The sequence below is a fragment of the Rhinopithecus bieti genome, unplaced genomic scaffold (assembly GCF_001698545.2).
Source record: "Rhinopithecus bieti isolate Rb0 unplaced genomic scaffold, ASM169854v2 scaffold_13747, whole genome shotgun sequence".
In the NCBI taxonomy this organism is placed as follows: Eukaryota; Metazoa; Chordata; class Mammalia; order Primates; family Cercopithecidae; genus Rhinopithecus; species Rhinopithecus bieti.
This window is the reverse complement of record NW_016807729.1, coordinates 376,338-388,759: the sequence shown is the minus strand read 5'-3', so window position 1 is coordinate 388,759 and position 12,422 is coordinate 376,338. Positions and strand designations below refer to the sequence as shown.

The window sequence follows — 12,422 nt, the reverse complement described above, 5'->3', positions numbered from 1 at the left end:
ACCAGTGTTCTTTACTAACCTTATACGCATTCTTCCTAAACAATAGTTTCCATCACTGATCTGCTAATACCAGGCTGTTGAATGCTACCAAGAAAATCACATCACTGTGAAGATTGATGCGCCATAGTTTCATATCTTTCTAACCCAGCTGAAACATTTTGCTACCTGTCTCACTTCAGTTATGTCTCATTCTTCCCATTAGTTCAGACTTTTATTTTTTGAAACAGGGTCTTGCTCTGTCCCCCAGGCTGGAGTACAGTGGTAGGATCTCAGCTCACTGCAGCCTTGACCCACTGGGCTCAAGCCATCCTCCTGTCTCAGCCTCCTGAGTAGCTAGAACTACAGGCACATGCCACCAAGCCCAGATAATTTTTAAATTTTTTTGTAGAGACAAGGTCTCACCATGTTGCCCAGGCTGGTCTCGAACTCCTGGGTTCAAGGATCTTCCCGCTGCAGCCTCCCAAACGTGAGGCTGATGGGATTACAGATGTGAGCCAGTGCACCCGGCCTATTTCAGACCTTTACCCCAGAAAGGCAGCTACCCAGCCCTTTCTGCCCTTTCAGTGAATTACTATGCCTCCAACCTCAAAGAAATAGAAGCTATCAGAAATTCTCTCAATTTGGGCCAGGCATGGTCGCTCAGGCCTGTAATCTCAGCAGTTTGGGAGGCCAAGGTGGGTGGATCACCTGAGGTCAGGAGTTCGAGATCAGGCTGTCCAACATGGTGAAACCTCGTCTCTACTAAAAATACAGCTACTTGGGAGGCTGAGGCAGGAGAATTGCCTGAACCCAGGAGGCAGAGCTTTCAGTGAGCCAAGATCACACCACTGCACTCCAGCCTGGGCAACACAGCAAGACTCTGTCTCAAAAAATAATAAAAAAAAAAAAAAAAAAAAAAAAAGAAAGAAAGAAATTCTCTCAGCTTGCTCACTGTGGCAGAGACTGGATGCCAAATACCCATTCTCGTAAAAGAACCTGGTTTGATAAAATCAGACCACCTGGAATAAGGACTATTTCCCAGACACTCTTGCTGCTAGATGTGACCATGGATCTAACTTCTGGCAGTGAAAGTGTTGTGCAGAACTTTTAGGAAGGCATCTTTAAAAGGAGAGGCCATAGAAATCTCCCTCCACCCGCCCCCCTCTCTTTTCACCAGGTTAGAACAAGGAAAAGAAGGCTGGGCACAGTGGCTCATGTTTGTAATCCCAACACTTTGGGAGGCTGAAGCGGGTGGTTGCTTGAGCCCAGGAGTTTGAGACCAGCCTGGGCAATATGGTAAAACCTCATTTCTACTAAAAACACAAAAATTAGCTGGACGTGGTGGCGGGCACCCGTAATCCCAGCTACTCTGGAGGCTGAGGCACAAGAATTGCTTGAATCTGGGAGGCAGAGGTTGCAGTGAGTTATCGTGCCGCTTCACTCCAGCCTGGGCGACAGAGCTAGACTCAGTATCAAAAAAAAAATAAAAAACAAACAAAACACACACCAAAAACACACACACCCAAGGTGTAGAGAACATAAGCAGCCAACTACTAACCAGAGCAAACTTTAGACTGACAAGGACAGCAGAATTGAACCGATGAAGTGTGGGATGACTTTGTGGAGCTGCCATACCAGAAGTGGACATACATTATATGTCTAAGGTATGGATGTTTTGAGTTTTATGTGCAGCTGAGCTTAACCTAAATTAATACTCTTACCCTCCAACTTACAAACTTCTTTGCCTCACATCTGCCTTTTGGTTTTTGCCTCATGTCCCAATGAATGTGTATCTTCCTTTGTCTAAATCCAGTTCTTCCACTTGAACTTAAAGTTTTGAGTTGTTTTGTTTTTTAATCCCATTTTATGTTATATATTTGGATAGGCAATGCATTCACATGATGCAAAATCAAATGATATAAAGGGCTATATAGTGAGAAGTATTTCTACGATTCTTGTCACCCTACAAATCCAGTTTACCATTCCCAGAGGCAATCGAGGATACCAAATTCAGGGCCGGGCATGGTGGCTCACGCCACTAATCCCAGCACTTTGGTAGGCCCAGGCAGGTGGATCACCTAAGGTCAGGAGTTTGAGACCAGTCTGGCCAACATGGTGAAACCCCGTCTCTACTAAAAAATATAAAAATTAGCCAGGTGTGGTGGCGGACACTTGTAATCCCAGATACTCGGGAGGCTGAGGCGGGAGAATCACTTGAACCCAGGAGGCGGAGGTTGCAATGAGCCAAGATCACGCCATTGCACTCCAGCCTGGGCAACAAAGTGAGACTCTGTCTGAAAAAAAAAAAAAAAAAAACAAACCAAAAGATACCAAATTCACTCATTACCTTTCAGATGTATTATTTTAGTATACACTCGACTGAAAGAAATGGTGGCCGAACATAAAAAAGAATGAGTTAATGTCCTTTGTAGGGACATGGATGAAGCTGGAAACCATCATTCTTAGTAAACTAACACAGGAACAGAAAACCAAACACCACATGTTCTCACTCACAAGTGGGAGTTGAACAATGAGAACATAGGGGCACAGGGAGGGGAACATCACACACCAGGGCCTGTCAGGGGGTGGGGGCTAGAGGAGGGATAGCATTAGAAGAAATACCTAATGTAGATGACAGGTTGATGGGTGCAGCAAACCACCATGGTACATGTATACCTATGTAACAAACCTGCACATTCTGCACATGTATCCCAGAACTTAAGTATAATTTTTAAAAAAAGGAAAAAAAAAAAAAAAAAAAGAAATGGTAGCTGAAAAAAATCTTGCATTAACGAAAACCATTGCTCCACAGATTCAAGAAGCTCAATGAACCCCAAGCACAAGAAAAATAAAATGACACCAGACACATCATAATTAAATTGCTTAATATCGGTGATAGAAAACCCTTAAAAGTGAATATTGGTTCAAATATCACAGACTCTCAAACTCATACCAAATTTTAGTAGATTTTATTGAGTAATCTTCCCTCCCCTCCCCTCTCCTCCTCTCTCCTCACTTCTCCTGTCCTTTTGGAGTCTCTGTCTCCTAGGCTGGAGTGCAGTGGTGATCTCGGCTCACTGCAACCTCCACCTCCCAGATTCAAGTGATTCTCCTGCCTCAGCCTCCTGAGTAGCAGTGACTACAGGCATGCACCACCACACCTGCTAATTTTTGTATTTTTAGTAGACACAGGGTTTCACCAATGTGGCCAGCCTGATTTCAGACTCCTGACCTCAAGTGATCTGCCTACCTCAGCCTCCCAAAGTGCTGGGATTACAGGCGTGAGCCACCGTGCCCAGCCTTACCTACATATTTGATTCATGATTCAGCCAAAGATTTGGGCCTTTCTCAGGCAAGATGTCATAAAAATGGAATACTTATCTAGTGCCATTCCTCTCTTCCAAGGATCAGCTCCCTTCCAGAATTTGCCTGGTCTTGTTCCATTCCAGTATCTTTAGGTAGTTGGGTTTTTACCCCCAGACTTTATCGTTGTTAGCTGTGATACAGTAAATCCATTAGGATCTGATTGGTTGTATTAGAAGCAGAATCTGGAATTATCTTTTAAGGTCATTTTGGTGACAGGTTGGATAATAAACTTAAGGTACCAGAATAAAGTAAAGACTCACGTTAGAAAATTATTACATTAATTCAGGCTGATGAGGACCTTAACCAAATTAGTTAACAACAAGAATAAAGATGATGAATTAGAGAAAAACCTAAGAGGTAAAATAACTGAATTTTATGGTTGAGTCCACAGGAGATGGTCAAAATACAAAATGACTTTGTTAAGTCATTCTGCAAATCAGATTATACACTAATACAAATTATATGCTGTATTACTTAAGGTATAGGCTCAGCAGCAGTAACAAATGGATATATATTAGATATATAGATATAACTTTTCTCCCCCTCTCTCTCACATTCTGCAGTTGATCAGTTCAGACTGGAAAGATGACCCTGCTTCACACAATCTCTCAGGTAACCAGAATGTAATCATTTGGTTGGTTGATTCACCATCACTAGAGTGTTTCTCTTTTTTTTTTTTTGAGATGGAGTCTCGCTGTGTTGCCCAGGATGGAGTGCAGTAGCTCAATCTTGGCTCATTGCAACCTCCACCTCCCAGGTTCAAGTGATTCTCCTGCCTCAGCCTCTTGAGTAGCTGGGACTACAGGCGTGCGCCACTACGCCCAGCTAATTTTTGTATTTTTAGTAGAGACAGGTTTCACCACATTGGTTGGCCAGCATGGTGTCGATCTCTTGACCTCGTGATCCGCCCGCCTCGGCCTCCCAAAGTGCTGGAATTACAGGAGTGACCCACTGTGTCCAGCCACTAGAGTGTTTTTCTAATGTTCACGGTCAATATAAAATCACCACTTTGTACGTGTTCCATCCTGTGGGAAGAGGTAAAGAGCAAGTGGTGGGCAAACAATGTCAACTTTAATTATATGTATAATTTGCACATACCACGTCTGCTAATGTCCCAGTGACCAAAATCTAGTCATGTGCCCAAAACTAATTACAAGGAAATAGGAGAAACATGGACTCTACTGGGGTAGTCAAAACTTAGAAAGGGATATTGGCGGGGCCGGGCGCGGTGGCTCAAGCCTGTAATCCCAGCACTTTGGGAGGCCGAGACGGGCGGATCACGACGTCAGGAGATTCAGACCATCCTGGCTAATACGGTGAAACCCTGTCTCTACTTAAAAATACAAAAAACTAGCCGGGCGACGAGGCGGGCGCCTGTAGTCCCAGCTACTCGGGAGGCTGAGGCAGGAGAATGGCGTAAACCCGGGAGGCGGAGCTTGCAGTGAGCTGAGATCTGGCCACTGCACTCCAGTCTGGGTGGCAGAGCAAGACTCCGTCTCAAAACAAAACAAAACAAAACAAAAAAAAAAAAGAAAGAAAGGGATATTGGCTCTATTAGTAAAAGGAAAAATGGGAGAGTGGATACTGGGGAGCAAGAGTGGCCTCTGTCATTTGTCAACCCCTCTGTGAGCTAGGTATTCATGAGAATCTTTTTTTTTTCTCCTGCAGAACAAATTTAACCCTTCCTCAAGGGAAACAACCCAAAGTTCTATTCATAGCCTAAATCCAACAAAATGTTCAGAATCTCTGGGTAGCTCTGTTACTGAAAGAAAGGAGGAAAAACTGGACAATAACTGTTTGGCGACCTCCCTCTACTCTTCACATACACAAGCAGATGTGAGTGTGTGTGTGTGTGTGTGTGTGTGTGTGTGTGTAGCAAAGTATAGTCACAATTTTAAGTATACCAAATGTGGGCCCACAATGTAGTACAATAAACCATAGGAATAATGCAATTTGTGTCATCTGTACAATAGACTTATGTAGAACAAATACAAACTTACAAGGGAGTGCAAACAAGAGGATAAAAGAAAATATAATGATGGTAATGCTTAAAAAGAGGATGAAAACAGTACTTGTTTTCATCTATATAAAGCTGATATAAGATATAATATCAACATATATATTTTGACACAGTGGTTCAGGTCTGTAATCCCAATACTTTGAGAGGCAGAGGCGGGAGGATTGCTTGTGTACAGGAGTTTAAGATCAGACTGGGCAACTTAGCAAGATTTATAGATTTATAGAGATGGGCAACCCATCTCTATAAATATAAAAATAAAAAATTAGCCACGTATAGTGGCACACTCCTGTAGTCCTAGCTACTTGGGAGAAAAAGGCAGGAGGACAGCTTAAGCCCAGGTGTAAGTTAAAGTGAGCTTTGATCATGACACTGCACTCCAGCCTGGGTGACAGAGCAAGACCATCTCTAAGAAATAAAACAAACAAAAAGGATTATAAAGGAAAACAGATTAACCAACAATTTTACATTTTAAAAATTATATACCATAATCAAATGGTACTAAATGTAAAATTTAATCATTAAATTCTAAACCTGTAATCTAATGGAGGCCCTTAACAGGAAATACTGTACTTATATTGGACAAAATGAAAACATTAAAATGAAAACATGACATTTACATGATATTCAGTTTGCCTTAACCTAAGTACTATCATTAGTTATTTTAATTCCAAAGCATCAAAATTTTAATAACTTTCTCAGAGAATAAAATATTTACATAAATTTTGAATTAAAAAACAACATTGTTAAGCACTGTAAAATTAGCTTTCCACACATATTGAAAGATTTGAATTTTTTTTATTATCCCAGCAAACATTACACTAGAGAAAATGATTGGGAAAATACAAATAAGTTCATTAAAAACACAGGCTGATTATTCATATCTATTACATTCAGAATTATGCAAAACAATTAGTTATATTGCAAAGCTGTAATTCCTTTTCTAACAAAGCATGATTTTATAAAACTTTAGTGTTGCCACTGATTCAATTTTAATACAAAATACTTATATACACAATACAATATAAAAGTAAACTGTGTAGTGCCTTCCACAAAAGGATATATTAAGGCGCTTTACAAATATACCAATATTTTGACCCAAATTACTTTTTGCTTTAGATTAAAATGAACAGGCTAAATGTTCCACTTTAAATACCAAAGGAATTTTTGTTTATTAAATTTTTTGATCTAAAATACCTTGGGTAACAGCAGCAGCAATGTCTACAAATCCTCCCACTGTATTCTCTAATTTCTAACATATTAAGTCAGAATAAAACAATTCCACTCACAGTTTTGCACTTTGCAACAGCAGAAGGTAATAACTTTTTAAAAAAGTCAATCTCAAAGTGACTTTTTAGTCATACATTCTATAGTTTCTATTACAAATAAGAAGGTAGAAAAGATACAGCAGTAGGGCCTGCCTTATGATGTCACTGGACAATACATAACAGTATCTACAATTACATAATTATAGAACACATCTTATAAATACTATTGATATGCATAAAAAGGGTAAGTACAATAAAGACAGCAAGTTTTTATGAGAAAATTATTTTAAAAGAAAACATACAGAACCAACGTTTTCACTCCATTTCAATGGAAAGTATCTATATTTTAACATTGTTTTCTCATCTTTTTGGTCAGGAAGCACCAGATTCTATACTGGAGGAAGTAGATGTAGTTTTGGAATAAGATAGCTGATAAGTATATCCAAACTGTTAAAATTGCTGATACCAAAGGCATGTATACTGCTTCAGATAAATGCAAAAGGCTTATAGTATCAGAGGAAATTTTAAAAGAATACATATTTGCGCCAGGCGCGGTGGCTCACGTCTGTAATCCCAGCACTTTGGGAGGCTGAGGTGGGCATGTAACTGGAGCCCAGGAGTTCCAGACCAACCTGGGCAACATGGCAAAACCTCATCTCTACTAAAGATACAAAAATTAGCTGGGCTTGGTGGCGTATGCCCAGCTACTTGGGAGGCTGAGGTGCGAGGACTGCGTGAGCCCCAAATGTCGAGGATGCAGTGAGCTGTGAAGCGCCATTGCACTCCAGCCTGGGTGACAGAGTGAGACCCTGTCTCAAAACAAAAAACAAAAAAAGAATACAAAATTTGTAGTGTCTGTTACATTTCAGCAATAGGGGGAATACAGATTTTGTGGGAAGGGAAGGGGGAGGAGACAGCACCTTAGATTTCCTACAACATAAATGTAACAAAGTTATTTTCTACTGTATTGCACCTTAGTCCAAAAGTAAAACAACTAAATGAAAATTTAAATAAATCAGATTGAAAAAGCCCAAAGAGCAAGAGGAATATCTTATAAATGTGAGTACTCACCTAAAAATTCTTGAACTACTTTGTTTTGCATAGGATTTTATGGGACTAACCAAATGTTCCATGAACCATGAGGTGAAGACTGCCATTTCATGAGAGTACATTTTCTTACAACTCCAATTAGAAATCCTTCAGAAATATTTCTGTATCGAGCTTGTAATGAGTCCAACATTTCCGTCCCCTCCAAATGATACATTTAAAACAACTTAATGTACCAGCAAGAGAGGCATTCATAAGGTCACCTTACATCACATGGTACAGACCTTTTCCATCACAAATTATCAGTTTATATAAGATGTGCTGAGTAGTGATTGGTAAGTTAAAAACAAAGTTCTTAGTTTAATATATCAATTTTCTCATGGGACAGAGGTCCATAACCTAGAGCCTGTGATAGGTTTCAGTATGTCCAAAATCCCTTGAAACTGCATGCAACATTGTATGTGTTGATTTTTTTTTTTTTTTCTGGGAAGAGTCCACAGCTTCCTTCAGATTCTCAAAAGAACCACTAACCCCAAAAGACCCATGATAACATAGTAGTAGGTTTTCAAGCTGAGTTCTGAAGGGACCACCTGTAGAAAGGTAGGAAGTGTGGGCTAATACGTGTTCTTTGCCCTGACTCTCCAATTCAACTGCAACAGCTCTGCCTTTAATTTTACTACATATATGGTTTCAATTAGCTTTTATGTGAAGAAAGCTAAAAGTATGAAAATCATTAAAATTATGCCTCCAATCCCCAAATAGTAACTTTTGATAAAAACAATCCCTTATCAGTGGAGCTTAAGAAAAGGAAATAAAATACAAATTTTACTATGGTCAAAATAGAGCCTTTTTCCCCTTCCTAAAAGATAAGCTCATGTAATTTGGTATGAAACCTTAATCTTCCTTAGAACCTAAGCATTATACATAATAGGCATGTTGAACACATTATTTAACCTTAAATTAGAAGGACTTGAATTTTCTACTAAGACCACTCTGTAAATTTTTCTAATTATTAATGGCCATCTTAAGAGTTAATTTTTTCACCAATTAATCTGCCCTTAGGTAAAATATTGCCAGATAGCCAGATTTTCCTTTGCCAATAACAATCTGTATATGCAGCACTGTTCTGAAAGAGGAAACAGGTAACATTGATGATATAATCAAAATAGTTACCATACAGGAAAAGTATATGAAAATGAAAATAATTCTTTGCTTAGGATGGTGAAAAAATTTTTAGCTTTCAGTACTAAAAATTTTTATTTATGGCAGCTTTGTTCCCTTTTAAAATTGGAAGCAGCATCAAAAATAACAATATGGAAAAAAAAGCTAGTAGTGCTTTGGCTTCTTTTAAAGCCAGTAATTCTTGAGAAATAAATGCAAGAAGATTAAATATTCCATGGGGGCAGGGAGATAAATGCATTATTTTTCCTTCTGACAAACATATTAATATTTTTTCAACCCTGTATTCCTTAGTTTCAGGATGTGAATTATACAGATTAAGATTAGCCTAGGAACACTCACCAACACGATGGCTTAATTTCTCTAGCTTATTTTGTACCAAAAACAAGGTTATGAGGGGAAAAAAGAGCTCTGTAAATACGGGGTATGTTTCATATTTGGTTAAAGCAAGATAAAACTAAAACTGTCTTTCAAAAAAATTTCAAAAACTCTTGTCTTTTAAAATTATTTAGCATATATACTAATAGATACCAGATTTCTCCTTTTAAACAAAGCACTACTTATTTTAAGTACTTTAAGTACCAAGAACTGACTGTAATATTCAGTTCATAATTTACTTTCCTTATAACAATTTTTTTCTAAATACTGATTTAAACGGCTGGAATAAATTAACATTTTAAAAGGATTTCCCATAATTTAGGAAAATACAATATTGTACACAGAGCACACATATATAGCTCTGTCATATTTGCATAATTTTACTCTCAGAACCTCAAAACACCTCGCATTTCAGGCCCTTTTGCAAATTCTCATTACATTTATTTACTAGTGTGTTAAACATATACTAGATCGCGATTTTTAATCTCTGAGCCTGTGTTTTGATCATCTTCATCCGACTGCTGCTCTGAGCCTTGTGAATTAATGTATTCATATTCAATAGGCTTCGGATAATTATATGGGTAGCCATTGTCATCAAAAAACCTTCGGAAGGTAAATTCATAGAATGCATGTTCAGGATGCTTCCCATTTTTATACCATCCATTGAGAGTGTCATTTACATTTTCTTCCTCGTTATCATCACTCCATAACTTATCAGGATCAACAGGATCAAAATTTGATGTATCTGTTGGGTGTGTGATTTTAGGAATGTATGAAGCAGATTGCTGTCTCAGGTCACTGGAGAAATCAATTGTTTTAAAAAATGGATGAGCTTTTATTTCATCAGCACCATTCTTGCCTAAGCGATCTTCGGGTCCTCGGCAAAGTTTAATAATAAGATCAGAAGCTTCAGGACTGAGTTTAGCTTGTGGTGGAATGTGAAGAGATGTTTGCCAGTTGATAACCTTTAAAGATTTTTTAAAATTAGGGGGAAGAGATAAATTAGAAAAATAAAATTTCCTTCAAGTTTTATACCAAAAGTCTCACTGGGCTATTTTTGTATTTTAAATAAATTACATGACATTTTGCTGGAAAATAATTTTTTCTCCTATCCCATCCTCTCCAGGCAACTTCTACTCACATTATAAGACTCAGTGTCAGTTTTAATCTCCCCTAGTAAACCTTTTTGCCTACGGTAGAAATGACTACTTCTACTCTGCCTCCCCTGTACCATATATTTATTTCTATCATATTTCTCATACCTTGTGGTACCTATTTATGTTTATGTCCTACTGAAATATAAAATTCCATTAAGGCTAGGGATCATGTTTTAGTGGTCTTTGTATCTCCTAGTGCTCAGTAAATTGCCTGGCACATACTTAATACATGTTTGATAAAACTTTTTCTGGTGCCAAGCGTGGTGGCTTTTGCCTGTAATTCCAGCACCCTGGGAGGCAGAGGTGAGAGGACTGCTTGAAGCTGGGAAGGTTCAAGACAAACCTGGGCAACAAAGCGAGACCCCTTCTCTACCAAAAAACCTTTAAAACTTAGCCAGGTATGGTGGCATGCATCTGTAGTCCTAGCTACTCAGGAGGTTGAAGCAGAAGGATTCCTGGAGCCCAGGAGTTTGAGGCTGCAGTGAGCCATGACTGCACCACTGCACTCCAGCCTGTGTGACACAGTGAGACACTGTCTCAAAAAAAAAAAAAAAAAAAGCTCTGGTTATGAATAAAATGAAATGAGGAAGAAAGGAATGCCAAGTGAAGTCAGACTACCTAGTCTCTCCCGCTGAACTCTTGGAGGCAGGGGAATTGGTATACAACTCCAAGTACAATATTAAATGGATTTGGGGCAAACTCTGTTAAGTGGTAGAATTGTCATTTAACAAAGTTAAGATACCTTCAACTTGGGCAGGCGCTGTGGCTCATACCTGTAATCCTAGCACTTTGGGAGGCCAAGGTAGGTGAATTGCTTGAGCCCAGAAGTTCAAGACCAGCCTGGGCAACACGGTGAAACCCCATCTCTACAAAAAATACAAAAGTTAGCCAGGTTGGTGGTGTACATCTGTGGTCCCAGCTACTTGAGAGGCTGAGGTGGGAGGATCACCTGAGCCCAGGGAAAGCCGAGGCCGCAGTGAGCCGTGATTGTGCCACTGCACTCCAGCCTGGGCGACAGAGCAAGACCCTGTCTCAAAAGTGGAAAAAAAAATCTTCAACTTGTTGCATGGTAGGTAGTCAATAAATATTTATTAAAAAGCTGAATAAATGAACACTATAATCTTCCTTATTCATAGAGGAGCTAGTCAGCTACTACAGAGGGAAGAAAATATACTCCCTCTTCTATTATTTGTTCATTTTAAAGTCTTACCCAGATTAGAAAATTGAGATGCTTCAATAATATAATATTTTAAAAACCTTTTGGAAAAAAAAAAGATACAGTTAATAATAGTTATTTATGCTTCCAGGTCCATCACTTATTTCAAACAGGAGAAATAAAAAAAAAATACAATGAGATGAACAATTTTTTTTTTTTTTAAACAGAGTCTCACTCTGTCGCCCAGGATGGAGTGCAGTGGCGTGATCTCGGCTCGCTGCAACCTCTGCCTCCTGGGTTCAAGTGGTTCTCCTGCCTCAGCCTCCTGAGTAGCTGGGATTACAGGTGCCTGCCACCTCGCACAGCTAATTTTTTTTTTTTTTTTTTGAGATGGAGTCTCACTCTGTTGCCCAGGCTAGAGTATAGTGGCGCGATCTCGGCTCACTGCAAGCTCTGCCTCCCGGGTTCATACCATTCTCCTGCCTCAGCCTCCTGAGTAGCTGGGACTACAGGCGCCCGCCACCACGCCCGGCTAATTTTTTGTATTTTTTTTAGTAGAGACGGGGTTTCACCGTGTTAGCCAGGATGGTCTCGATCTCCCGACCTTGTGATCTGCCCGCCTCGGCCTCCCAAAGTGCTAGGACTACCAGCATGAGCCACTGCGCCCGGCATTTTTTTGTATTTTTAGTAGAGACAGGGTTTCACCATGTTGGCCAGGCTGGTTTCGAACTCCTGACCGCAAGTGATCGATCCACCTTGGCCTCCCAAAGTGCTAGAATTACAGGCGTGAGCCACTGTGCCTGGCCAAGTTTGACATTTTTTATTTTAATGTGTATTTAGGATTTTTTAGTTTAAGGCAAAAAAAAAAAAAAAAA

At 39.4% G+C, this 12,422-nt stretch overlaps 1 protein-coding gene across 1 annotated transcript in view; it reads right to left on the bottom strand.

Moving 5' to 3' along the window:
- Nucleotides 1-6,140: 6,140 nt before the first annotated feature.
- Nucleotides 6,141-12,422, bottom strand: part of LATS1 (large tumor suppressor kinase 1) — a 58,514-nt gene continuing 52,232 nt past the window's right edge. Inside the window, exon 8 of the mRNA XM_017883657.1 lies at nt 6,141-10,199. Coding sequence (XP_017739146.1) covers nt 9,690-10,199 — 510 coding nt within the window. The 3' untranslated portion in view covers nt 6,141-9,689. The remainder of the gene's footprint in view (nt 10,200-12,422) is intronic.